At 42.3% G+C, this 26,591-nt stretch overlaps 1 protein-coding gene across 1 annotated transcript in view; it reads left to right on the top strand.

Annotated features, from left to right (window-relative positions):
• The window catches only part of LAPTM4B (lysosomal protein transmembrane 4 beta), a 60,795-nt gene that overhangs the window by 501 nt on the left and 33,703 nt on the right, over positions 1-26,591 (top strand). The window contains exons 2-4 of the mRNA XM_064706450.1: positions 18,132-18,243; positions 25,146-25,219; positions 25,821-25,943. Of these exons, the coding sequence (XP_064562520.1) occupies positions 18,132-18,243; positions 25,146-25,219; positions 25,821-25,943 (309 nt within the window). The remainder of the gene's footprint in view (positions 1-18,131; positions 18,244-25,145; positions 25,220-25,820; positions 25,944-26,591) is intronic.

Genomic DNA, 26,591 nt, shown 5'->3' with positions numbered 1-26,591 from the left:
TGCGAAACTGGGGCACGGAGCGAGTGCGTGTGCAGGGGCCGGGGCAGCGGCAGGGGATGCAGGATACACTGCACGGGCAGGAACGGGAGGGCCTCAACCCAAAAGCTGCGAGGGGGTTGAGAATGTGATAAGTGAAGACCCGTGGGGTGAGGGCTTCCCCCCGAACTTCGGGGTGGTCTCAGGCCGGAGTGGCTGCAGCCCACGGGCCCCGCCGGTGCATTGGCTCCAGCCAGGCTGCCCGGCCCCTGGGCACGCCGCGCAGAAAATCATGTTTGATCATCTCTGGTCGCTGCTTCATACAGCGTTCGGGTGTTCTTGTCACTGCTGTCCCTGTGTGGCAGGTCGTCGTTTGGCAGTAGCGTTTGGTGTTCCTGTAGGGAGCTGAAGCCTTCCAGGCAGCTGTTCGCAGGTGCTGGAAAGACGGCTTGCTTCTGCCGGGATTACAGGACACGAGTGAGGAATTCACCCTGGGGACGCCAGCGTTCCCAGCAGTACCCAAGGGCTGTTGGACACTCGGTTATTTGGCCCGGGGAGCGCGTTAAGCTCTCGGTTCCTCTCTGACCATTGTTTCCCCATCCTTTGCAATGAGGGGAAAGCGGTTTCCCAGAGCTGGTCCGGCTGTAGTCGCAGGCTGTTCAGAATAAAAAGAGCTGGTTGTTTGCTGTAGGTAACGTGGATGCACTTCTCAGCCTGCTCCGTCCCTCGGTGTGAGGAATCGATCCCCGTCTGATGGCGAGGCTGTGCAGAGCTGTTTGCCAAGCATCATTTTTCAAATGATTGCAGACGGAAGCAGATTAGACCCGGGCTCATTTGCTAACTACTGAAATTCCCCGCAGAAGCAAGTGAAAAATGCAGGGCTGCCTCCGCTGTAAGGCAGCTCATTAAATAAATTCAACCCGTGTAATAAAAAAGCTAGGTTGACATTTATGCCCTAGAAATCATATAAAATGTTCTATGTCCTGTAAAATATGTATTTCACCACTGAGAAAATGGTGCATTAGTTGAACCATTTCTTGCTCCTGGTTTAATAAAATGTGGTTAATAGCAACATCCACAGCTGTACAATACTGACAATATTGTAAAATATGCCTCGCTTTGCCTGGCTGCAATTAAGTTTTGCTAAGTTGTAATATGACCTGAAAGCTTTTGAACATTTCTTCTAGGGAGCTTGTTATTTCTTTCTGCCTTCAGCTGAACGAAGCCTTTTCACATTGGCTCCACAGAGAGAGGGATATAGATATTTTAGCTGTTCAGCGGACCTAAAGTTATTTGAGGAAGAGGGAGGTGCATCACCTGGGCTTGGATACAAAGAAAAGTCTGATAGCTTTTAAGACTGTTACCTAATCTGTTATAAACATTTAAATACCAGTGGGTGAATTTCACATAGTATTTTACTGCAAAATTTGGTCTTAAATTTCCTTTCCTATGAGCAGGTATTTCCTGATTTACAGTTCTTGATAGTTTTGCTTTCATAACTTTTTCAGGGTGGATTTCTAAATTACTTCAAACTGATACAGAACACATTTCTTTCTGTGCTTTTTTTGCTATTGCAAGTATTTGAATTTTAAATTTAATAATTAAAAATAGATATTTAGATGCATGTAGATAATAAATGCTAAGCCTTTTTGATTGCTTATTATGTTAGGAAACAAAAAGTAAGGAAGGAGTAGTTCCTTGAATGAATGGCCCTGGCTGATAAAGTCAAACACAAATAGATTTCTTTGGCTCAGAAGAGCAGTTATAGTTTGGTTACATAACCATATAACATAACATATAAACCCATATAAACCCATATCATGGTTTTATTACCATGTGCTGTTAAGGGTTAACATAAAAATAGATGTTCTGGTGGCATTTTTTTTTTTCCTCTGCATGTATTTTGGGTGGTTGCATTACTCCAAACCACACATGAGCCATGAGCATTACTTCAAAGTTCAAAAACCCTCTCTGAGTTTTTGCAACACCAACATCTATTCTACATATGCTTTGCCATTATTCCTTACAGGAAATTACTTGAGGAAAAATATCAACGTTGAGAATGAATAGTTTTCTTGTTGCTTTTTCATTTCTCACTACCTGTGAGGCATAAGTTTTATTAATTCTATGACAATGAATACAATGATTCAGTAGTAGAAGCATCTGAAGGAGGAAAAAGCAGTAGCTTTGAAGTTTTGGCAGACTTTTAACACAACATTTTCGCATGTTGAACCAGTTTTGAGTTAGCAGAATTTCAGGAGGCAGAATTTAATGTCTGAGTAAATGTGGAAAACATAGTGGCTGGGATGGAATTCATCTTCCCATAGCAACCCTCCGGGTTCCACGCTGTGCACCGGGAGTTGGAAAGGTGTTGATAACACACCAGGGTTTTGTCTGCTGCTGAACAGTGCTGGAACAGCACCAGGGCTGTGTCTCAACATTCTGCAGCCCCCCCACCAATAAGCTTTAAGTTTAATGTTTTAATTTAGTTGTAATGTTTAACTGGGTGTTTGGAGTCCCACAAATAGTGGGGAGAGTGGGAAGCTGAGTGCACGTGGAGTTGTCAATGCTGCTGTTGAGGGAGTTTTCCCACAAAAGTTTTCCCAAGGGGCTTTCCCAACTCTAGCACAGCAGCCACAGACACTTACAATGGTCTCATAAGGTATCAATAGCTGGGAAATAAATATTTAACTTTACTCTATTTTAGAACATGATGGATCTCAGAATACTAACATTTCTATAGCTCTTGTGTTTCAGCAGTTTCTTCCTGGTAGAGCCATTGATGCTCATCTACAGTAATATAACACGCTGCTGTGTGATTTTGCAATATAGCAAAATAATGCTATATACATAAAGTCACTGAGCACTGAGGTACTTCAGGGTAAAAAGTAACTTGTAAAGGTTGGAGTAGCCAGGGGAAATATCCTGAAAAGAATATCTAATGGGGTGCAGAATAGCCCACACTTCAGGGACTAGTGTGCTGCCTTGGGGAGAAAAGCTTAACAAAGGGTGCTGCAATGTTAAATACAAACATTATGCTAAGGATTAAAATGTCAGCAATATGGCTGACTGGGGTTAATGTTTATTTCAAACCTGAGGACCTGTTTGGTTTGGCTGGTTATTAATTTTTGAGTTTTTTGAGATGTCTGTATTACAACACGACATCAGAAGTCACAGTAGTAACGCGGAAACATTTTGGGGCACAAAAGTCTTACAAATGTTGTATTTAAAAAAAACAAACCAAGTTAAACTAGAAAGTCACTTCCCATAGCTGAATTTTGTCATTGTGCTGTTCAGGACAATGACAATGCTGAAATGAGCCAACTTCAGTTCTGATCCCCAGTGGGCGCTGGAGTCTGGGGGAAACTGGCATTTCAGTTTCCAGGTGACCCAGTCAGTGCTGGTGAGTCAGAGTAACAACACCCCTGTCAGTGACAGCATTTATAAACACAGCGTGTCTTCTTCCTGAGGAAATGGACTCCACTTTCCTTGTCTAAAACACAAGGAACAACATCAGATATGCTGACAGTGTCATGGAAGGGTTTTCCATTCTCCTGACAATGGGGTTTCTGCACACCCCGAGGATCCACTGACACCATCTGGGACAGCAGGAATTCTGATTATTTCTGGTTGCTTTGGTGGGGAGAAGATGGAATTGTAAGGTACCAGTTTAAAAAAAACCCAGACAATAGGAGAAGGAGCCTTCTCGTTCGAGCTCTGTGTGCCCGGTGCCTCAGTGCAGCAGAGCCCTGGGCACAGGCTGCTCCTCCCCGCAGCCCCCCAGGACCTTGCAGCATCACCCTGCTCCTCCCCACGGTCCCACAGCCCCCCAGGACCCTGCAGCATCACCCTGAGCACCTCCAGCGCCCGTGCAGTGCTGCTGGCCCTGGGCAAGGCACTCCTGCAGAATGTGCTGAGCATTCACCATTGCCACGCCTGGGGAGCCACTGCCCTCCCGGAGCTCCTGACAGAGAGGGGCTAAAAATAAAAACTAATGGGAGGCTGAGAACCTTTTATAACCACAGGTTATCGAGCTGTGTGTCCCTCACTGAAGGATGTGCAGTAAGAACATAAATAGAGCGAGCTGAAGTTTTTAGCCTAGGTGGGTTAAATGTTTGAGCTGCTATTTGTGGAAAGCTCGGCATGAATTGCTGGTTGTGACATTTCAGTTCTGGATTTTTTTTAAAATAAATTGTTGAAAGCATGTTTAATATCTATCTCTATCCCAGTCTTCTTTTAGTAAAAGGATTGAATCCTAATGATGAAAAAATATACTGGTGCTTTTCTTACATTGCAAAGGAAAAGAAAAGCACAACGGGCTATGGTCTCACTGATTTAAGGTTGAGCACCCTGACAAGATTGGTAGAGTGAGCTAGATCTGATGTCAAAAGGAGAGTGAAAATATATATTTTGTGACTAGGCCACATTTATGTCCTGGCATTTTTCAAGCCTCATGCAAAACAGCATGTATGGCAATGTGCTTAAATACCAGTTAGAAGATTTCAGTAATCTTGGCTTACTTGGCAGGGGGTAGAGATCAGCAGTGACTGCTCATGTAAACAAAATAACCCTGCCCTGGAGCCTTCCAAGCTGCTTTGTCTGCTCTCCTGCAAGCTTTACACTGTCTGAGACTACTCACATCACCAAACCTGTGCCTGAGGGTCCCTTGAACAGGCGGTGAAGACCTTTTTAGGGAAAAGAAAGAAATTCTAAGACGAAGTTCTTGATTATTTTTAAACCTGGGAGAATCAGGAGATTTTGAAAACTGAAAAAAGAACTGAAGTTGTGAAAAGAGCAAAACGACACAATCAGAAAGCCTGATGTGTTATCTCAGTGTCAGGTTGTGGGAATTTTCATGAATACTGATATGACACCTTGTGTTTTACTTTGAAAATTAGCTTTATATGGAATGAAGTGGGCTAAAAATAAAGGACTTTCAGCTTTATGTCTGTATGAAGGGCCATAGCAGCTAGCTCACTGAAGGCTCAGTTCCTTCACATCACCCAGGGATGTCTCTTCCAGTGTTGTCCCAGTGGGATATAGCTGGGCTTGGGTGGGATTATCCTGCACCTTCAGCACCTCCACTGACAGCCCAGTGCTGCTGGCCCTGGGGAAAGCATTCCTGCAGAATGGGGCCTGCTGTGGATTCACCAGGTGTTTCCTGTCCATGGCCAAGACCTGGGCTGTATATTCAGGGGAAAGAGCTGGGTGATGCCCACGACATTCCCAATTCCCATCCCTTGGTAGGAGACGTAGTGTCAGTCAGCAGTGCGTGAAATTTCTCCACTAGCAAGTGAAGGTGTCATAATGTCAAATTACATGAGATTCCCAATTCCTCTAATAGAAATGGCTGAATTGATGAAATATTTATGTCCCAAGTGCCATGTCTATAAAATGATCATTAGTTTTTCTTTTGTCTGTACTTCATAAGATGAAAGACAAGATCATGGAAAAAAAACAGTAACATTCCCCAGTAACTCAATAGACTCTTCCTATGCACATGCTTGCTATTGTGGAGAGTGGAGAGAAAACTTGGAATTCATTATGAATAGAGGAGAATATTAATCTTACTTTTAAAGGCTTCCCTGATGATTGAGGTACATGTTGAATATCCAGCTGAGACTGGAGTCAGAGGAGGTTCAGGGTATATGCTCTTGGACTGGATCACATCCATTTCATTATCTTCAAGACCAGAGGGGAAAAAATTACTGATTCTGCACACAAATACCTGCTCAGGCCCTGTATGTTATTTACTTAACAAACTGAAAGAACATGGATGAACTTTATGTATGTCACAGCAAAAAATAAAGACTAATAATGATCATTAGCATGAACAAAATGACCTTATCTGAAGGACCTTCTCAATAACCATATTCTGACTGTAACTTCTCTAGAGATACATTATTAAATAATTTAATATGTATTAGCTTCAAGAATGGCATCAGGATAACTTCCTAAAGAACTCTTTTGTGCTGTGCACAGGCCCAGGTAGGTTTCAGCAGTGCAGGACCTTATCCCATCTTTTTTCTCCAATTCATGCTTCAGGCCCTCTTCAGTCAAATTGAAAAATAAAGGACAGCATGGGAGGAATTTAAATGGCACAATCAATAAAATAGCTTGCAAAGAGCCTAATCACTTACCTGTGTGTGACAGAATCCATCCCCGAGCAGGCCAAAAAGGTTATCTGAACAAAAGATGGGCTCATTGGTACACCATATCCCAAGTTTTACCTGCGCTTTCTGCTCTAGGTGAAAAAAACCCCATATTTGTGTGTTTCCTGTGCTGCAGAAAGAGGTAGAAGCAGCATTTTATTAGTCTGTCCCAGACTCTGTCATACATCAGTACGACATGAAAACATTTATTAAAATTGTTTTTTCTTGCAAAAACCTTTTAAGTTATTGGAGGGATAAAATTTCTTGAAAAGGTCTTTTGGGCGGCTCTTGCACTTACTGAACTGTTTATTAGTCTGTGACACAACACAAGGATTTATGAAAATGTCTTTAAGCTCTAATCCCCTCACACAGGCAGTTTTTCTTATATCCCCAAACACCACAGTAGGATATTTCATGGAGTATGTAATCATAGCAATGACAGCTGATAATCTGCATCAGTTGTTTTGATAATCACACAGTTGTCTCATGTAATCAATACAACTATCACCTCAGAAACTGCAAACCTCTGTAAAATACCAATTTTTTCTTACTAAGGCCTTCAATTGGATAATAAATCCCCTCCAGTGAGAAAAAAGATGGTTGGTTGTAAGAGGAGCAAAGTTTACATAAATGCTTGTTGAAGGAAAGAATCCCATTAAGAGTTCAGTATGCTGTAATTACATTTGGGTTTTTATACAAAAAATCATGAATATATTTATAGAAAGGAAAGGAGGTATTACATTAATCAAGTCAAATGTGTTTGGAAGTTCTGTTGAAGGTTAATATGTATCTCCTAGTGAGCCAGAGGAGAACACATTAAGCTTCCTAAACTGATCGTTGATTAGACTGACGTCAGTGAAAATGCAATTAGTCTTATATATTCTTGGACATATGGAACGGATGTTGCAAAATAGCCAGGAATTAATTTCCTTGATTGCTTTCTTTTTCTCTTTGTTTTATTGTGAGGCTTGTGCTTTGACTGTAAAACTCTGGAAGTTTAAAGTGGCCAAGGCTTGAAGATGTGCAGGGCATTGTCTGTGCTGTTCTCAAGCAGGGCTGGAGGTTCAAAGTCCCAAATCTCCAAAGAGCAGAATAAGAAGCAAACCCCACACTTGTGTCTGAAGGTGTCAGAGAGTGCTCCTGGTCAGTGTGAGGTGAATTGCCAGGGAGGCATCCCTGAAGATGAACGTGAACATGAGCCTAGCACGCTGTTCCTGGACCTCCTGAGGGTCAGCTCTTTTTCAGGTGTCTGCAGTCAGCTCTAACTATTGTTATCCTGGGACTCAGCCTTGAAAGGGGTTTTGAGAGTGCTGTGACTGCTTTTCATTTTGTTGCTGCATGTGCTGAGCAAGGTCTTGTTCTATCCAGAGATATATTAAGCTGCTTAAAACAGACAAGACAAATGCTTTTGGCAGAAACACAGATCTGTGGGAGATTTTCACCTTGGGGAGATGCATTTCCCAACAGTGAAACAGCTGTGGCCAGCCAGACAGGATACATGTGATCCTGTTCTTTACTATTTCTGTAATTATCTGTACTGTACCATCCGTCCACTTCTTCCTTGCATGACTAAATCCTTGCCTTGGGCTGCAGAGTGCTCTAAGGGTGCAGTCACTTGTATGGCTTCTCTGGATATTGCCTGTGGTGGCTACATAAGAATAATGGATCAAAGATTTGTTGTGTTTTGGTGTTGGTTTTTGTTAGTTTGTTTTTTTAATTAGGTGTTTGTTTGTGTATTGCTCTCGAAAGCAGAGCCCAGTCCTCTCAGCAGGGCAGTGGCCGAGTCCAGAAGGGTGGATGGGCTCTGAGCACAAAGCCCTGGGGGCTGCTGTGGGACACACAGAGAGCTGGCCAGGGCCAGGGGGCACCTGGGCAGCCCAGCCCAGGCAGCAGCTACAGCGATGGCCCAGCCTCTGCCACAAGGCCACACCACAGGGGGACCTCGTGGGACCTGCCACAGCTCACATCACAGTCACACTTCAGCAGCTCTGCCCTCAAGCTTTCAGTCAGCTGCAAAGTTCAAACATGCATTTTTGGAACTCAAGGAGAAATGCAGAAACCAAGCAAATCCCACCTGAACAACCCTTTCTCTAATAAAGTTTTATTGCATACCAATTTTCTGCTAGTTCTCCACTGCATTCTGAACCAAGATCACCTTTAGGAGAAATTGTGAGTTGATCTGGCAATGATATAATTGTATATGTGATTATATTTCTCCACAAATATTTCCCTAGAGGTCTTGCTAGGCAGAAGACCTCAGCAGTCATTTTCAGGACTTTCCTTAGATACAGGTTCAAATTGCTTTAATAACATGGAAAAGCAACAGACTCCACTGATAAATTTGTATACAAATAGCTTATTTACTTAAACCAGGGAAGGACTAAGACTAAATAATGTTACAATTCTGTTATTAAAATTATGAAAGAGATGCCTCTGCCCAAATTAAGGTGCAAGCAAGACCATATGCCAAAGTCAGTAGTATGGATTTTATTTAACAGCAAATAGGAGGTAGAAAGAGATAGAAGGAAATAGAAAAAGGAGGGAGGAGAAGAAGAGCATGACAGAGAGACAGATTAAGGGGAAAATATCACCACTCCATGGATCCTGATGGTGATCCTGTTCTTCTGGTCTCCTTGGTGGTGAGGGTCCCTCAAAACACAGATTTCAGTGGGTTAATGTACATCAGGGCAGCTGGGGATGCCCAGGGAGCTGCCCTGCAGGAGCAGGTGTGGCACAGTCTCTTGCCACAGGCTCTGGAGCAGTTGCATCACATGCAGTGCTCGGCTGCAAGGCCTCAGGAATAAGTCTGGGAGCACTCTGGGGGGTCTTTGATGGATTATGGCACCCCCTCAGCTACCTCTCATGAATGTGGCCTGTGGGGCTGGTGTAGGGGAGGATGGCTGTTCACTGCCTCTGGTTTGTGCCACACACCCAAAACTCCTCCTGCCCCCTTGGCTGGGAGGAGTCTGTGCAGACTCAGCAGATGAGGCTGTGGCCTCCCCCACCTCAATCCCAGCCTGATTTTCAGGGCAGCTGCTGGGTTTGGCTTTCTGGGGATAGTTCATTCTCCCTCAGTCTGTCTCCTTCTCCCTAGACCTGAGATGACTGAACAACAGTGTCACCTTTATCTTATCCCAAGTTCCCTTAGGGAGCTTAACTCACAGTCCCAAGTTACCCTCAGGAGGCATCTTCGGGGAGAGGAAGGCTTTGGTGGTTGCAGCTTCTTTATACAGTTTTGCCCTAATGGGCAAAAAGTCCTTCATATCAATATCTAAGCCACAAACCATAACATTTCCGTTTCTCACAAGTATATAACAAACTAAACTCTATCTCTAGGGAGCCAGAAACCTCTCATGAGCATATTGCACAATCTGTCCATCTATTTTTTTTTTTAAATAAATTTAAGCATTACCATATTTCACTAATAACAGACCTCTTGTGGTTTGGGTTTTAAACTTATTAAAAGATTGGCAGTAGGCAGTAGTTGAGTCATTTGTACAGAAGAGTGCTGGTAAATTATTCTGGACTTCCTATATCAATTTAATCAGCATAATCTTTAGAGTTCAATGTTGAGTGTCATAGCAATCAAAGCTGAAATTGTGTATAAAAGCTGATTGAAATACTTTATGCAGCTTTCTATTATATGCTCTCATAATATGGACTGTGTAATATGCTAGTCTGAGCCTGCCTGGATGATTCTTTGCCTTCTCATAAGTAGTATGAAAAAATAGTGACAAGAATTGCAGACTCTACCCTATCTTCTCCAAATTAAAGAATATAAAATCCTAATTGCTACTTCTGATCTGACTAGTGCTCCTCCTATTCCAGTGCAGTATTTCAGATAGCAGCTAGAACCATGCTTTGAGAAACCACACAGAGAGAAAGAACAGCTTGTTCAGGGACAGCATTTTCTTTCATTATCCTGTAATGTTAAGGTTGGGCAGTCACCTGAAGCAGGAAGGCTTATATTTTGTTTTTCAGATCTTTTGTGATATGACTAAACACTTGCATTTCCTTTTAGTAAATAAATAATTTTTTTCTGAATTCCTTAAACCTTTTGGCTTCAGTAATAATGCCTGATAATGTGTTTCACTGGTCAGAGGAGTGAAGGATTGCCTTTTAACCCAAGCCCAAGTGTCCCTCTCTCTGTTTCTGTTCAGGCTGTTTTGCTCCATTGGATGAAAAGATAGGATGAAAGTTGAGGGTGTCTGGGTTTCTAACTTGGCGCACTCATTAAGTTGTGTATCACTAACACATCTGCAGCTTGTCCCCAGGCCCTGGGAAGTTGAAACATTTTCATTAGCATGAGGCAGAAGGGTTACACAGCAGGAAAAGGGGAGAGGTGTCTGCTCTGACAGCCAGGGCTCTCCTGCTCCTCCTCTCCTGGAGTTCACACCTTGGCTGTGCTGTGCTGGCTCCTGTGCCCCCAGAGGGAAAGGGATTCAATCACTGCTGGGAGACTCGGCAAGAAACATGGGCACACTGAAGGGACATCTTGTTTCCTGTTCCTTACGTGCTATTTGCCTGCTCTTCACAGCACTCAGCTGAAAACCTCTATTGCTAAAATTGCCTCCTTGTTTCTTCTTCAGTCAGAGTTCAGAAAAAGCCCCCAATGAACACTTACAAACACAAAACTTTGTCTAACAGGGAGACAGAGAACGGACAGAAAAATCTTCCTATATGGGACAATAAACCTTAATTCATTATCTACACTAACAGAGAAGTTTGGGGAATGCACCCCAGATAGTGCAAATCTACCATGAGCTGGTTAAATCCTGACTCTGATTTTTTTCCTTTGTAGAGTTCTTTTGTCCTTTTGATGAACAAAATTGTTCTTGCTTTTATTAAGATCTTCTATGACTAAAGAAAACAAAAATTAAAATATGCAAAGAACATGCCTAGTAAAAACGGAAAGGTAGATAGAGAGAATTAGACATTGAGATTCTTAAATAGACATTTTCCATTCATTCTTACTTTTTCTGATAGTGATACTGACTTCAAATATCCAAGTGCTAGAAAATACTCTTCTGTTTAGTTTCAAGGAGCAAAAGTAGTTTAAGACTGATGTTTTGTTTCTATAATTTCTGTATAGAACAGAGTTTTTTGGAGACAGAGAAGAGGGTACAGGGGTTCTGCTTGAGATTTTCTTAAGTTTTACTAAAAATCTTTAGGATTTCTTACTACTAAAATTAATGTCCTTGGCAGTTTGCTTCCTTAGTATGTCTGTAGAGGACAACAAACTAAACCATGCCAGTTTTGTGGGATACTAAAAATATGCTAGAACTCTGTGTGCCAGTTCCTACATATTACAGGGCTTCCCAGTGTCATGAAAGCAGCTCTGGAACTGCAAAAAGGGACATAGGCAGGGAGTTAGTTCTCCATCAATGCTGAGATTTAAGGAGAGTACATAAGTGAATCTCTCTTGAGTTCAGTGAGGCTGAAAGCAGTCACAGAATTAAAACTGAACAAATATCTTTCACCACCCATAACGCTCAGACTGCTACATGCATGGATTCAGTTACAGATTGAACCCTCAATGGAAATAAAACTGGGGGAGCTCTTCTTTTTTTCCTGTAAATATAGGTATCTCTCTGTGAAAAATGCATGTATTTCATGATTGGCTTTTCACAAATATTAAAATGAATATTATATGTGTTGTGTTAGAAAGTAATGCTGTATTAACTTTCTTAAGTACTGTGTTAAATATAGTTTTAGGTTATAAAAATTGTTAAAATAGAAACTATGCTATGCAGGATACTTTTTTTTAAGAAAGGACTCGCAGCGAGATAGCAGCCACAGGACACCTAAAGCTTTCAGAGAAAAAGAATTTATTGCCCTCTTATCAGAAGAAACGAACTTCTTCCCCAAGGCACTGTTAGGATTCGGAGGAAGAAGTTGACACTGACCAGACAGAATCCTGTATTTGAATGAAATTTATGCATCATGTATGAAGTGTATGAATATGCAACGGGCAGTTGTTCTTAAGGGTTAATACTCTGTTAACGAGTGTCCTTTTTCAAGCTTGTGCTGCCCAGAAAAAGGTGCCCGGACGTCCGTAATTCATTGTATTTATTGTCTCATATTGTCCTAATTCAATTTGTCCAAATTGTTATTACTCTAATTGTGTTACTATTATTTTTAACCATTTTATTACTATTAAACTTTTAAAAATTTTAAAAACAATTGATTGTCATTTTTCACATCTCTTCACTGCATTAGAAAGCCTTGGGAGAGCTGCAGTAGAATATTTGTACAGGGGAACCTGTAGACTTCAATAGAAACATCACTGTTTTTAATGCAGTGTATTGATTTAAAGTGAGCATAATATTTCTTCTTCTAAACTCCTTTAACAAAGCTATTTTATTTTAACTCTTGACTGAAAGCCATTGTATCTCCTGGCAAGCCATTGTAACTCCTAGCAATTCTTTCAGTGTTTACAGACATTTGTGTAAGTTGCTGGCCAAAGCATTTCTGTGTCTGCTTGAGTTAGGGATCATCAGTAGATTGCTGTTAATGGCATGCTCTTAGGAGCTACTGGAACTAATTTTATTTTAGATAATCTGGGATAGATAGCATGCAGCTGCACTTCTACAAAAGGTCTGAAATGACAGTGATATTTGTTTTCTGATCACCTGTTGCTGCAGTGGTTTCTGACACCTCTCCCCTGCATTTTATTCCCGTGGGTCACCACAGTTCATTGCTGACCTCTGTAGCCAATGACATGGAGAAAAGGTGACTTATTGACTGTAGAAGTCCAAAATTTTTGTGCATTATATAGTTTATAATTGCTGGGTGCTGCCTGTGGAAGACGTGAGGTTGTGTCCTTGCATCCTAAACACTGGACATCCTCTCCAGCAGAACTGCCTCACGTTGTGCCTAATCTGCTGGTTCTTTATCACAGTGCAGTGGAAGCAGCATCAATGGCTGGTGGTCAGTCCCAGTCTCATCACCTGCTGCCTGTCATGTTCATGCCTGTATGCACCTTCCTCATGCCTGTATGCACCTTCCTCATACAGCAGTTGCTGTTTAAAGTGTCTTCTACTCAAACCTGAAATTATGTTTTATAAGCCTACAGCAGGAACTCCAGTTACTGCTCCAACATCTGGATGTCTCTTCCACAATATTTCCTCTTTCTCCTTGGCTTCATACATTCTGTGGTTTCTCTAAAGCATTATTTATTATTTTCTATAAATCATTATTTGTTATTTTGATAGGGCCAAAATTTCCTTCATTGATTAAAAAAGTGGATGTAATTCCATCCGGCTGCCAGAGAAGTAAGATTTCGGATTTTTTAAAGGTAATTATTTTATTTCCATATCAGAATAAGGGCACAGTTGGGCATTTTTAGGACTTCCTGTAGGTTCTTTGTCCAGTGTGTTGTTAGGGCACTCTGAACACCATCCTGCAGGGACTGAGCCCAGAGCAGAACTGGGGCTGATCACACCAGCCCCAGCAGGGCAGGGGATAAACCAGGGGGCAACCAAAAGCAGAGAGGGCTGGGGCCAGGGCCACAGCTTGGAGCATGGCTGGGGACTGGCGTGTCCTGTACCCTTGGGACAGAGCCTGGTGAGCCCAGGCTGCCCTGGATGGGCTCTGGGCCATGGGCAGGGGTGGGGACAGGCCCAGGTTGGGGCTGTGCAGGTCAGATAGGGCTGTGGGTGTCCCTGGAGCTCCTCTCCTGAGCCCCTGGCAGCACTGGGTGCTATCAGCTGTAGTGGTCACAGTTCTGACTTGATAGTGCAAAGTCTTGCATTTTATTCTTATTGAGCACCTTATTGTCAGGGGTAGAGTGGGAGCTTCAGATAAAAGGTTTATTAAAGAAACCCTCCTGTTGAGTTACCAGGTATAGAAAGGATCCCCTTGTTTTTAACCCCTCATAGAGTCTGCGTATGGCTGGATCCAGTCTTAACCCCAGACTTCATCAACAGTTTATGTCTAAAGGATTATATAGGTATAACTGAACCTTTATACAACTTTGTCCCACAGGATGAAGGACAGCAAACCTTCATATTTATTTATAACTGAACCTTTATACAACTTTGTCCCACAGGATGAAGGACAGCAAACCAGATATATTTAAATAAATAAATATAATGTTTTTATTATTATAATGATTAGACAAAACAATCTTAGCCAGAATTATTATATACTATAACACAGTATATTATTATACACTATAACACAGTATAGGAGATATAACAACTATTATAGTACACAACAAAGCAATATTGAAACAATTGTATTAAAGCTAGCAAAAAAAATTAATTGATATTTAATTGTTATTAACAGATCGATGTTACCCACCCATATCAGTGACCAAGGGCCAGTTTCTTTCACTCAGCCTTGAAAGGTAACCTCAAAGAGCATCCCCACTCAGGGGATAGGTCCCCACACATGCACTGCAGGAAGGGCTGTGGTAGAAGGCCCTGCTGTTCAATTTGGAGCTGGGTGATTGTCTGTCAGCCATTCTGTCTCCAGGCCAGCTGTGTCAGCTCAGAGCTTTAGATAAACTATCAGCAGTGGCACTCGTTTGTTCCTTTATCCAGGTATTTTAGCAGGTCTGCCACATTGTCATCTCACTGTCAGAGTGTTTAACTTTGGGATTGAGTCAGACTTGGCTTCAGCTATTGTTCAATACCAAAGGCAGCATGAATCCCCTTCTTTGTTCACCACCGACAGCATTGCAAACAGGACACTGCTCAAGTTATTTTACCCCATTCCAGGGAGAGCATCCTGCTGCAACCCCACTGGTGTATGGCCATGGTTTCAGTTTCTCCATTCATGAAAGAAGGACAGTGTGTCTCACTGGGAAGGTACAGGGTTTAGCAGCTTCCTGCAACTTTGCATAATAAAAATGCTTTCTAAGCATTGCTGATTGGTTGTTACCCTATTTGTTGCTGAAGAAATGTAAAACATCTTGAAGGAAATTTTGGCCCTATCAAAAGAGCACAGGAATCTCTTTTGCTTTTCCTAGAATGGAGATTTCAACTCTCATACTAACTGCATATACCAACAGGGAATAATTTTTTATGCTCTTGTCCTTGATTGTGTGTCCTTGGAAAACATTACATTAGGAAGTTTTTAGACAGACATAATTAATGCATTAGAGCATTTTTTCAAAATTCAACAGTCACATCACTTTCAAAACAAAAGGAAAACCCTAATGAACACAATACACCCAACTGTGCCCACATTTCTGGGAGAAAGAGGGAGCAAACAAGCACATGGTGTATTTCACTTGCACTGCTGACAGCACAGCTGGAAAGTGCTCAGATGATTATGAGCATCTCTAGAGAACAAACTGATAGAACAGAAAAGTAATGCACTAAAGAGCATTAGAGAGATTCCTACTGACTGCAGCAGACTTCAGATCAGGCAAACACAATCTATGTCTCATACAGAATTTAAGGCAATGCTGACAATCACATAATCTAATCAGGACATATCCATAAGGAGAAAGTAGAGTGTGTAGGTCAGTATTTTATGAATTTTCATGGCTATATCTGTACCCAAAAATATGTCTTTAAATAGCAACACTATGCATTTGTGGTTTCTGATTCCCTGGATATTTTGAGTAGTCTTCTTAGGTAACATATTTATTACTGGCTTATATCTTCTAGCTTTCCACAAAGGAGTATAAAACAAGAACTAAGTGTGATATGGATTTATACATGATGTTAAAACCCAGTAAGATTTATGGAATGTACTTTGAATTTTGATAACCATCTGATGTCTTCAAAACCAAGAGAAAGACAAGACCATGCTACAGCATTCCCCACACAGAGCTATTTAACTACTCTATGTAAAAATGCAGTAATGACAATCTCTAACCCCCTCCAGACAATCTCTATCTGCTTCTTTGCTAATTGTTCGCCACATTAACTTAAATTTTCTTTTGCTATAATTCAGATCTGTTTACCCAGTGGATCTATTGCCTTGTTCTTTTCCCCCGCCTTTCTGCTCATAAAAGACTGAGAGCATCTCCCCTTTTCCTTTCTAAGCAGCCCCTGGTTGTTCCCTACCTGTCCTACATTCCAGATGTCTCACTGCCCTCTGATGCAGGATCCTCCCCAGGGTTTTTCCTTGTACATTTTAGAAGGACTTTGAATCCTTTGTGCACAGGCCCATGGAGGGCAAGTGGGAGGATAGTTTGTGCATCTACTGCCCAGGTTTCTGCAGCACTGCCCAGCACCATGAAGCCACAAAGCTGAGCTTGTGGGATTCCACTGAGCTGTGTTCAGTTAATTCACTGTCATACTCAGACTCCTTTCTGAGCAGTTGTCACTTACTCAGTGTTTTTGCCTCATGTTCTTCTGAAATTCTTCACAAATGTGTTTCTCTATGCTTTTTGGTGCTGAATTGTGCTCTGTTGTCTGAATTCTGCTCTAGTTGGTCAAAATAATTGTAATCTTATTTCACAAAGTGCTTACAACTTGTCTGCAAATTAGAGAAAGGTAGAGGTTACAAGTGACTTAACAAGTCTCTCAATGATACTGGAAAACCCTAATCAATGTATCTTGCTGGCTGTGAATCCTTAAATCTGTCACAGCTGTTTTTTCAGCACAGTTATGCAGCTGGCATAACTGCACATTCAACCAAACCAGGTTTTCCGGGCTCGTTTGTGAGAATCTCAAAAAGTCAAAAAGAGAGCTAAGATGCAGATATGTGATCTACGGCTTCTGCCATATCCATAAGGCCTCTTGGTCTGTCAGAGAAGGAAAATAAGATAAATTACTTACAGTTTGTCCTTGACAAGCCCATGGTGATTGTTATTTGTCACCATACAAATTTGAAGTGTTAATGGGGAGACTGCTTGATTATCTGTTCTTATTTTGTTCTCAGTCTATCTAGAAATTCATTACATGACCTTCCTGCTTTGAAATTGCATAAACTGTGCTTGCTCTTTTCTTGTCTTGTGAACTCAGTCTATTCTCAGCAGTTTTCAAAGATTGCTAACAGATCTGGTATCAGCTGGACTTGATGGAATTAACCTATCAAAAAGGATTTATCTTACCTGATAAATTTTCTAGCCTGTTATGTCTTGAAATAACCTGTGCTACACCTACACCTTCTTGTTGCTGTTAGTAACCTGTGATCAGATTAGGATGACTTTGAAGTGAGAACCAAAGCAATGAAATCCATCTTTCCAAGCGTACTGTTTTCAGCTTTCTCCTTTCCTTTTTCTTCTTCACCAGTTATCTTCCTAGTTTTGTAGAATAAGCTTTTAGCCTGGCTGTATTGTTTCATGCTTAGCAATCTTCTTTTCTGCAATTAGCTCTCTTCACTTCAAAGTAATACGAGCATTTTGTTCAGATTTGTTTTAAAATACAGTTCTTGGCTACCTCTCCAATCCGTCCATAGCTGATTGTTGACAATCCGCTTCTGCTGGATCACTTGGTATTCTTGGCATTTCATTCACTTACTGCATTTCATAGCCGAGGCCTTGGTTGTTGTGAATGTCCATCTGTGCCATATGACACAGGAATGTGAGCATCAGACACGGGGCTCACATTGCCACCCTCCCAGGCCTCCTCATTTAGCAGCTCCTGAACCAGCACCTCACTCCTGGCCTCTTAGAACACAGCCCTTTCCAGTAACTGAGCTTCTCTTTGGTCATCTAGCAGTTTTACAGGGTCTGTCCCCCAATTCTGGTTCTGCCATGCTGATAGTCCTTGATTTCAGCACCCATTTGTAATAATCTCGGAAGGACTGGCTAATGTGTTTTATAGTCTGAAAGAGCAGCAGTAACTTTTCTGGTGTGGAATAGAGTCAGAATGAAAAGAAGCAATCTACATTTTGTTTAATTTTCATGCTGCTGCTGAGGGAAGAAGTCAGTCCCGTTTACAAACTTAGGGAAATTGATTACAGTGTTAAATACTACAGTTGTACAGTTGGAAAACAGTCTCTATCAGGTGGTGTGAAACATGGTGGGTGTGTGCTGCCCAGAGGTTTTTCATGGATTACTTTCACAGACTGATCCTTTTCCCTTTTTCTTCTCTGTAGATTATAAATTCGGTGGTCTTGCTGATTCTGCTGAGTGCCCTGACTGATCCTGACCAATACCACCTGACTAGTGCTGAATTAGGGGGTGAATTTGAATTTATGGATGATGCCAGTAAGTACAAATTCCCTAATTACTAGCACTCATTGCTCCAGCGTTTATGTAACTGTCCTATCATTTCAGTAATTACTGTCCTTTTAATTATTGCTTCACCTTTGTATCTTGCAGATGCATTTTTATTGTGAACGGTGTCATGACACAGTTCAAACTTGCTTCCTAGTAGTAACCTTATCTGCCACCTACCTACTAGTAATCAATCCATCTGCTCTGCTGTGTCCTGACTTGGCAGGGAGATGTATCCCTGAGCATGGTGCTGAAATCCCCAGGGGAATTTTGCAGGCCAGAGGGAGATACGGAGTCTCTGCATCTTGCAGCACCACATCCCAAGTGCCTGCACATGCACAGGAACCCATGCTGCTGTTCAGACAGCTGAGTGTGTTCCTTCATGCTGGATGTGTTCATGCACCCCCTGTGCATCTGGCATGACCTGCACAAACCTGCTCAAATAGATGCAAATGCAAATATCAACTGTACAGTCACAGGCATATTAGCAATAACACAGAGCAATTCCTTCTCTTACTGAAAGGCATCATAGAAAATCTTTAATATGGTTTCAGAGAAGGGTAAGCTAGGCCATTTATGTCTCCTACAAAACCTTCTGTCCTTTGAGAATGTTTCCTTGTTCCATAACTTTTCCAAATTATTTGGTGGTTTGTTGATTTAATTAATTCATATCTAGTAAAGTTTTCCCTCCATGTGATTTTGATAAAAATGTCTGTTTATTTTCATTTCTGCTCACAATGGTTACATTCAACATTTCTCATAGTAGTCTGAAACAAGGTCTGTTGCTAGTCACCCTGGTGTCTTTCTGTTCAGAATTCCCCCATCCACAGCTAAAGGTTCTAAGTCCTTTCGTCATTCCTGCTGAAGTCAATAACAATGTCTGTAGGAGAAGCAATAGCCCCACACATGAGAGAAAAAATTTGCCCATTGTTGTGTCAGCGATGCTGGGTATCATTGAAGGGATGCTTATTTCCACAAGGTCTTTATACAAATATGCCTTGAGGATCTACACTGAACTAATGATAAGGGGTGATTGCAACTTTATTGTGTCTTCATTGAAAACCCACCTACAACTTCCGACTAAAAATCTTTTTATATAACTGGATTTAAGAAAGTAAGGACCACAGTAGATACAGATGGGCTCCTAGCTGATTCTGACATATTAAAACTGACTGCCTTGTCCTAATTCTCAGAGATTAACCTTGGTAATAACTGTCTGTCAGTGTGGTTTTATATAGCTGACATCAGAGGCCTGCCAGTGCCCAAGGCTTTCAAATTGTAATTCTGTTTTGTAATGCAGTAGCTGTCAGATAAAGTACATTGGGGATTTCCATCTACACTTGAAAATTGTATTTTCTGTATATTTTTATCAAGGCTTCTGAAGTGAACCGTGCAAGACTGTGAAAGGATGGCTTATGGGCCGAGCAACCTCATTTCCATTTGGTAAAGGGAACATTTCACAGGCAGTTAAATTACGAATGAACACTTGAATTAATGTCTCCTTTTATTCTTTGACTCCCTCTGGTTTGGTGCCTTACTGAGTAAAGGCAGTTGAGTCAAGCTACTGACTTTTATGGTTACTGGAAATAGCTGGCAGAAGATAATTTCCTTTTTCTATTCTTTAAGCATGACTGTATTTGTTCAAATGTAATGAAATGTTTTATTATGAGATAAATCATCAGAAAAACTTCCACATGCTCTGCTCTTTTCCTACTTTTATTTGTCTTTTTTGAATTAGTGTTTTCCAGGTTAGCTCTATGCACTGAAACCATGTGTATGTAATACAGGAAGATACATAATTTTTTATTCTAAAGAAGGTCCCAAAGTTATCTGTATGTATTTCTGTTGACAAATAACAATGACACAAACACTGATAGCCATTACTCTCATTCATGTTGATCCTCCTATCAATAGCAAACAATAAAAAACTGCAGACACAGAGTTTACATGTAAAATTTGTCACTCCCTTCCTCTCTCTTCTGTAAGAGGATCCCTCATAAAAGATCTGAAAACATCATCTGGAAAAAAAAACTTATCAGCTGTGTCACAGTAGTCAAATGAAGTTAATGACAGGTTTCCCTTGACTTCCAAGAAACCAGGATTCCCACAATATTCATATTCAGATTTATTTCTAGCTGTGCCTGGTTTATGGAGAATTCTCAATTTTCTCTTCCAGCAGTGGGGAAAATTCCTGCCACCTGCAGAGCCACAGCCAGTCTGGTGCAAACTGCTTGGAAATACTAGTGCAACATCAGTTCTAATCCCAGGATTTAGTGTGGTTCCAAGGGCATTACCAGAGCCTCCGAAGTACCTGTTTGATTAGTCACAGAAAGGATTTACCTGAACACTTAGAAAAAAGCTACAGGCTATTTATTTTCCTTTCTATTCTAGAAAAGGAAGCAAAGGGGAAGAAATTCTGCCAAGACTTAACCTTGTGGCAGAGGGAGGTACTGGAAGGAGCAAAAGCTGCTCGAGCTGCAGCTTGCTGTGCACACCAGTGTGTGTGGTGTGTGTGGCTCCCCAAAATGTACATCTCAGAACCTGGTAAAATGCTGGGCTTCCTCCTGTGCTGGACATTCAGCTGAGCCCATTTAGTCTCATCTTTCTTTTCATTATTTCCTGAGGGAGTTTAGAAGCTGGACTAGGAAAAATTAGAAATGTGTGAGCTGCTCAATGTAATACTGCTGCTGTTAAAAGGCTAATAATCTCAGAGCAGGAGATGGAAAAGCCCTCTAATTCATTTTGACTTCCCAGAGGGTTTTGCCTGAGCCTTCTGCTCAGCTTCTCCAGACACACAGATCATCATCCTGACATGTCAACAGCCCAAACAAGCAGTGGGTGTTGCTCTGTTTTATTTACTGCTGTCATAATGTCAGAGATGTGTGTGTGATACTTCACAGGCCACATGACAGCAAGGATTGAAATCCTCTGCATGACCTACAGAAACTGAGGGAAACTTTGACACTGATATCAGCAACTTAGGTCAGAATCTGCCCATGTCCCTGCCCTGGGATGGGCAGACAAGACAGGCAGACATCTCAGGACAGGGGACAATAATGTGATGATCTCTCTGCTGAATATAACATGCACCCAGGACTTGAAAATATTACTTCAAATAGAAAAACTTTATAAAGAAATCTACAGACAGCAGGCTTGGACTTCTGCTGAGGGATAAAAAGAAGTGGTGGAGTAGGTACATTCCTGTCCCAGTCCATCAACACCTCTTATGCAGTACTAGTCCCAGGGATGTAGGGAGGGGCAAAAATCCAGATCCTTTCCCAGTACAGGATATTCAGGGCAGCATCTTCCCCTCTAATTTTATACTCTAGAGTAAATGTGCTGGGCTCAAAGGCGCAGAATACGCTTTCCTTCTCATTGTCCACCTCTCTTTCCCAGGGAGAAAATGCTGCTGCTGTGCAGGTTGTGACCCAGGGGCTGCCTAGTGGCTGGCAGCAGTGGCTTGCACAAGCAGCCTGCAGGAGAGAGCAAGGCAGTAATCCTCAGCTGGCAGTCAGGAGGCTCTTGGATAAATAAGGCTGGGAGAGTGGACTGAGGGAGGGCTGCAGGCTGCTGATCTGCAGCTTTCTGGCCCCTGCTCTCAAAGCTGAGGGCCAGTGATTAACTCCAGAGCTGAGGCAGGTGATGGGGATTTGAGATCTTCATCACTCCACACTCAGGGACTGGCTTTGCTGGCTGCTCCTCCCTGTCCCTGCAGCACCCACCTCTGCAAGAGGAGAGGGGAAGGCAAGGAAATACTTCTGAAGTGATTTGAGGGAGCTCGAGCTGCAGTTTGCTGTGCACACAGGTGCCCCATGGCAGCAGCTCTGCCCAGCCCCAGCAGCATCTTCTCTCCAGAGAGGCAGGAAAGTAGGATGTCACTGCAAGGTATAAGAATTAAAAAACTCAACTGGTTTCTTTAAACCCAAGGAGAAAACTCAGAAAGCCATCTAGGACAAGCAGGCTGGATAACCCTATCAGCGGTCCAAGTGCAGCCCTTCTAGCCATAGAAAGCACAGCATGGCTGGAAAAAAATCACACACCCCTGTCAGTTTCTCATTTAATGTGCTGCATATCTAGTTTCACTCTGATTAATTGAAGCTGACACAGCTCAAAAAACCCAATGAAGCCTTAAATGAGAAAGAACTAGCTTGAGCCAACTAGGACTTGGCATGGTGGAGCACAGTTAGGGAGACACTGGAGACAGGGAGCAGGAATGTGCAGACCAGATCTTCAATTTCAAGCTCATCACAGTTTGCTGGGCTCTGGCTCTGAACCAGAACTGCCACAGTCACCAGCAAAGTGGAACCTGTGACTCCTGCATCTGCTGCAAATGACAATGGCAGCAGCTTCCCCCCAGGTGCAGGAAGGAGGTGGTTGGGATCAAGAACAAGTGTATAAGCAATGCCTCCAAACTGATGGTCAGAATCAAAATATTGATCCATGAGCCTCTTTTACAAGAGGTTCAGTTGAGGTTAGTGGCTACAGCAGCAATTTTCACTTCTTTTCTTTCATTACCTTAAGTGTACCTGGTCTATTCAAAACAATTTAGATTTCACAGGACGTATGTAGGCAGCCAGAGTAAATGGCCACACAACCAGAAGTGTCTTAAGAGGCTGCAGTAGAGGTATATATTTTATTAGTAGAGGTGTATTTTGTGGATACTTCTTCCTCTTGAGGGCAGAATTCAGATCACTTCTAACAAGCACAGCACAGCCTTTACAGCTCCTAAAAACCTAGAAATTGCTCGAGGTAATGCAGCTCAAACACTGCACTGGTTGTCTGGAGTCTCTACACATTCTAAGAGGAGAAGGAGGTGCCTTTGAGGAGCAGTTTGGAATGACTGAGGTGTCATTCCCTGCTGAATGATGAGCAGGGGGCCCAGCTGCCTCCCCATGGCATCGTGTAGCACCCATGAGCTGAGCTGGAGGAAGCCACTGTGGAGCCAGCAGGGAGCACCAGGGTGAGCTAAACTCACTGCTGAGTGCAGGCCCCTCTCCTGGGTGACACCTGCTGATTCTGACAATAAGACAAAGATTCAGGCATTTCTACTGTGAGAAAGAATCTGTGCTCATCAGACCACAGTGTTTGAATGTGCTCCTCCAAGTGCCAGGAAAGGGCACTTTGTCCTTCAAATTTACTCCATTAAATTAGGAGGTATCTGCCATAGGTCTTTTTCTGTGGCATCTGAGTTCCTATGCAATCACAAGGACAGACTCTGGGGGCAAGAGAGAGAGAACAAGAATCCTGAAACCTAGGACACTGGCAGTGTTCTGGAAAAGGGGAAACCTGGGTTCTGAAGTCCTTGATCCTGCTGTTGGTAGGTGCAGTGCCCAAGGAGCCAGAGAACACAAGCAGCTCTGGACATGTCCTCACCTGCCAGCAGCAGTCTCCTCTTGCTCATTTTCCCTCCAGCTTCACAGGTCTCAGGTTCCTCTCTGCATGCAGAAATCTGGATTGGTGCCATCTAGGGCAAAGTTTGTGCTCCCTCAGGCACAGGAGGATCAAGGACTGGGTCTTTTGTTCTCTACATGGATGATCATTCTGGTAGGCTGGAAATAATGACAGATCAGACTTGGTGCCTGTCCTTCCTCCTCAGCCATCACCTGGCTGAGCCTGCACTGCTTCCTGCTGGTGGCAGGTGAGACCTGTCCACAGCTGCCACATCCCTTCAGAGACTTGGCTGAAGGCTCCAGGGCATGTATCCAGGATCTGATTTTGCTGCATCCAGGGAGTTGAGTTGAGGACTGTTCCATGCCCCTCATCATGTGCTGGAGTTAGATGTGGTGGCAGTTCTGTGGTGAAATGATGCCATCTTTACACTTTGAATGGTTCCAAAGTCAGGGTAGTGAACATCCTGAACACTGTGGTGTGTTTGTGCATCTCAGAGCTCCTCCATGTACCTCATCAAGGCAGGTAGTTTAAACACACCTGGTGACAGCAATGTGAACAGCATGGACCTCACAGATACCAACAGAGTGGGATCTCTAAAGCCATGTCCTATATACCTCACATCCTCTTTGTGCACTGGCTTAACCTCAGAAAATAGGCACAATGTTCCATGCACTCCGAAACTCACTGTAAGGTCAAGTTCAGAAATTCACTTCTGATCTCCTGACAGTGATCTGTAATGTTACCTAGGGAGGTGCATATGAAAAGACCAAACATGTGATTTTTTCCTCCAGGATCTCCTTCCAACTGTTCATGGCTTAGGAACTTCTTAAATCAAATAAAGAGTTAATTGAAAGTTGGTCAGCAGTAGAATAAAAAGATAGGAGTCCTGTAATTCCTCCAATCAAAACTTTAAAGAATAGAATGTTTTCCTTCCTTTATGCTTTACCTTTCCTGACAGATATACATTTCCATTAATAAATATATCTCTGTAGTATTATTGGTTGAAATGAAATTTTTCAAGATGTCATTTCTGCTAAGATGACTTTATCTGCCAGTTTTGCTCCTTTTACAGTATAGAGATATATGAGCAATGGCATGCAGCAGCTGTTGGTGAGGAAGCAATCTGGAATGCAGAAAAGCAGACACATTCTCACTACAGATATCAGCACCACGAGTAAAACAGTCCTGTCAAAACTGTTCCTGAGTTTTGAAAATCCATAGAAAAACCAGACCATTCATCTCCATGGTCTTATAGAGGCTGTAGTAGTTACACAGTGTCAGTGTAAGTGTCAGCACTTGAACAGATAGAAGCACTGTCTGTGCTTCTTGCATTTAGGAGGTTCCCCTAAAAGCCAGAGATTTCCTCCAGCAATGCCTGAACAATGCACCTGACTCCATCTCCACCCTGCATTTGAGATGCTCTGCACAAAGGAGGTGGTAAAATAACTGAACCAAGCTCTGAAATTGCCTTCAATCATTGATGTGTCATGTCTCTTTTCCAGATATGTGCATTGCCACTGCAATTTCTCTCCTCATGATTCTGATCTGTGCAATGGCTACATATGGTGCATATAAGGTAATTCATTACATTTGATAATTCATTACATTTGGGGAGACACGAATAAAGTGAACCACACAACTCCATAGAAACAAAATTAAGAAAACTCTTTTCTAACAACTGCTTTTTTATTTGCTTAACTGAAAATTGGGAGAGGGAAAAGAAGTTGAAGAGGCAGCAGAACTGATCGCTTGGATCAGTGGTACCCCAGGGCCCCCTGCTGCAGTTGTGTTGATTGTCTGCAGTTTCAAATATGAGTGAGCTCTGGGCAAATGGTGAATTGAGAGAACTGAATCTTGTACCTATCAAAGTTAAGGGAATTCTTCCCATTCACCTCCCAAGCCTGTGGTTTGTTCCAACATTAATCCTATTAATTAGAAAGGAAAAGTATTGTGTGGTTTCTGAATCTCCTAATGTAGCGAGTTGCGGGAGTTGCACTGCACATATGACTGCAGTAAAGCAGCCAAATTGCCTTGGCCAAACCTCTTGGCTGAATGTCATATTTTGTTTAGCTGATTTAATACTCCATAATGTCAAATATTTCTTAGATTCCTCTAGAAAGACATATTCCTCTATTTTAACTTATGGCTGATGAATTTCTAATTTATTTCCTTTTTAGCAACATGCAGCTTGGATCATCCCTTTCTTCTGTTACCAGATCTTTGACTTTGCCCTCAACACGTTGGTTGCCATCAGTGTGCTCGTCTATCCCAGCACAATTCAGGACTACCTCCGCCAGCTGGTAAATCACTTCATCTTCACAGACCTCTGGGGGCTTTGGGGGGAAAAACCTCTATAAGGTGGAGTTTCTGCCCTGTATTTCTGGCCAGTGGTATCCTTCTCATACAGTCCTTGAGAAGTTCTTTCCGTCCTTGCCAGACTGAATTCAACATCCATGCAAGGCTACATTAGTAACTTAGCACAATATTTGTGAAAAGCTCAGAAGTTTTGCAATTATGTAAAATCTCTAGCACCATTCATTTGGAGTGAGACTCATATTGCAAGACTTGGATGATGAATAATTGCTTTTGCATTCAGAGTTATTGTGTTCATATATGGCTTATTTTTGGTACTCTTTCAAGGATATTTTATTGCTCCTTTTAATTTATTCGGTAGCTATAACACATTTAATTAGGCAGGAGTTTGAGTGTAGGTTTGGTTTTGCTAGAAAATATTTTGGATTCTGTCCTAGGGATATTTAGAGTCTCCCTTCTCATTCTGCCTTGAAAAACATCCACGGCCAGTATTGCATAAGTGTAGAAGATATGATCACAACCCCCAAAAGCAAAGACAAGAGCCCACCAGCCTCTGTCTCATCACAGGAGCACATCCCAGGTCCAGCAGGGTTCACGTGGAGTCACAGAGCTCTGGAGAAGCCAGTGCTGCAAAT

The sequence above is a fragment of the Zonotrichia leucophrys genome, chromosome 2 (genome assembly GCF_028769735.1).
Source record: "Zonotrichia leucophrys gambelii isolate GWCS_2022_RI chromosome 2, RI_Zleu_2.0, whole genome shotgun sequence".
In the NCBI taxonomy this organism is placed as follows: Eukaryota; Metazoa; Chordata; class Aves; order Passeriformes; family Passerellidae; genus Zonotrichia; species Zonotrichia leucophrys.
The sequence above is the reverse complement of the archived record's forward strand: the minus strand, read 5'-3'. Positions and strand labels throughout refer to the sequence as shown.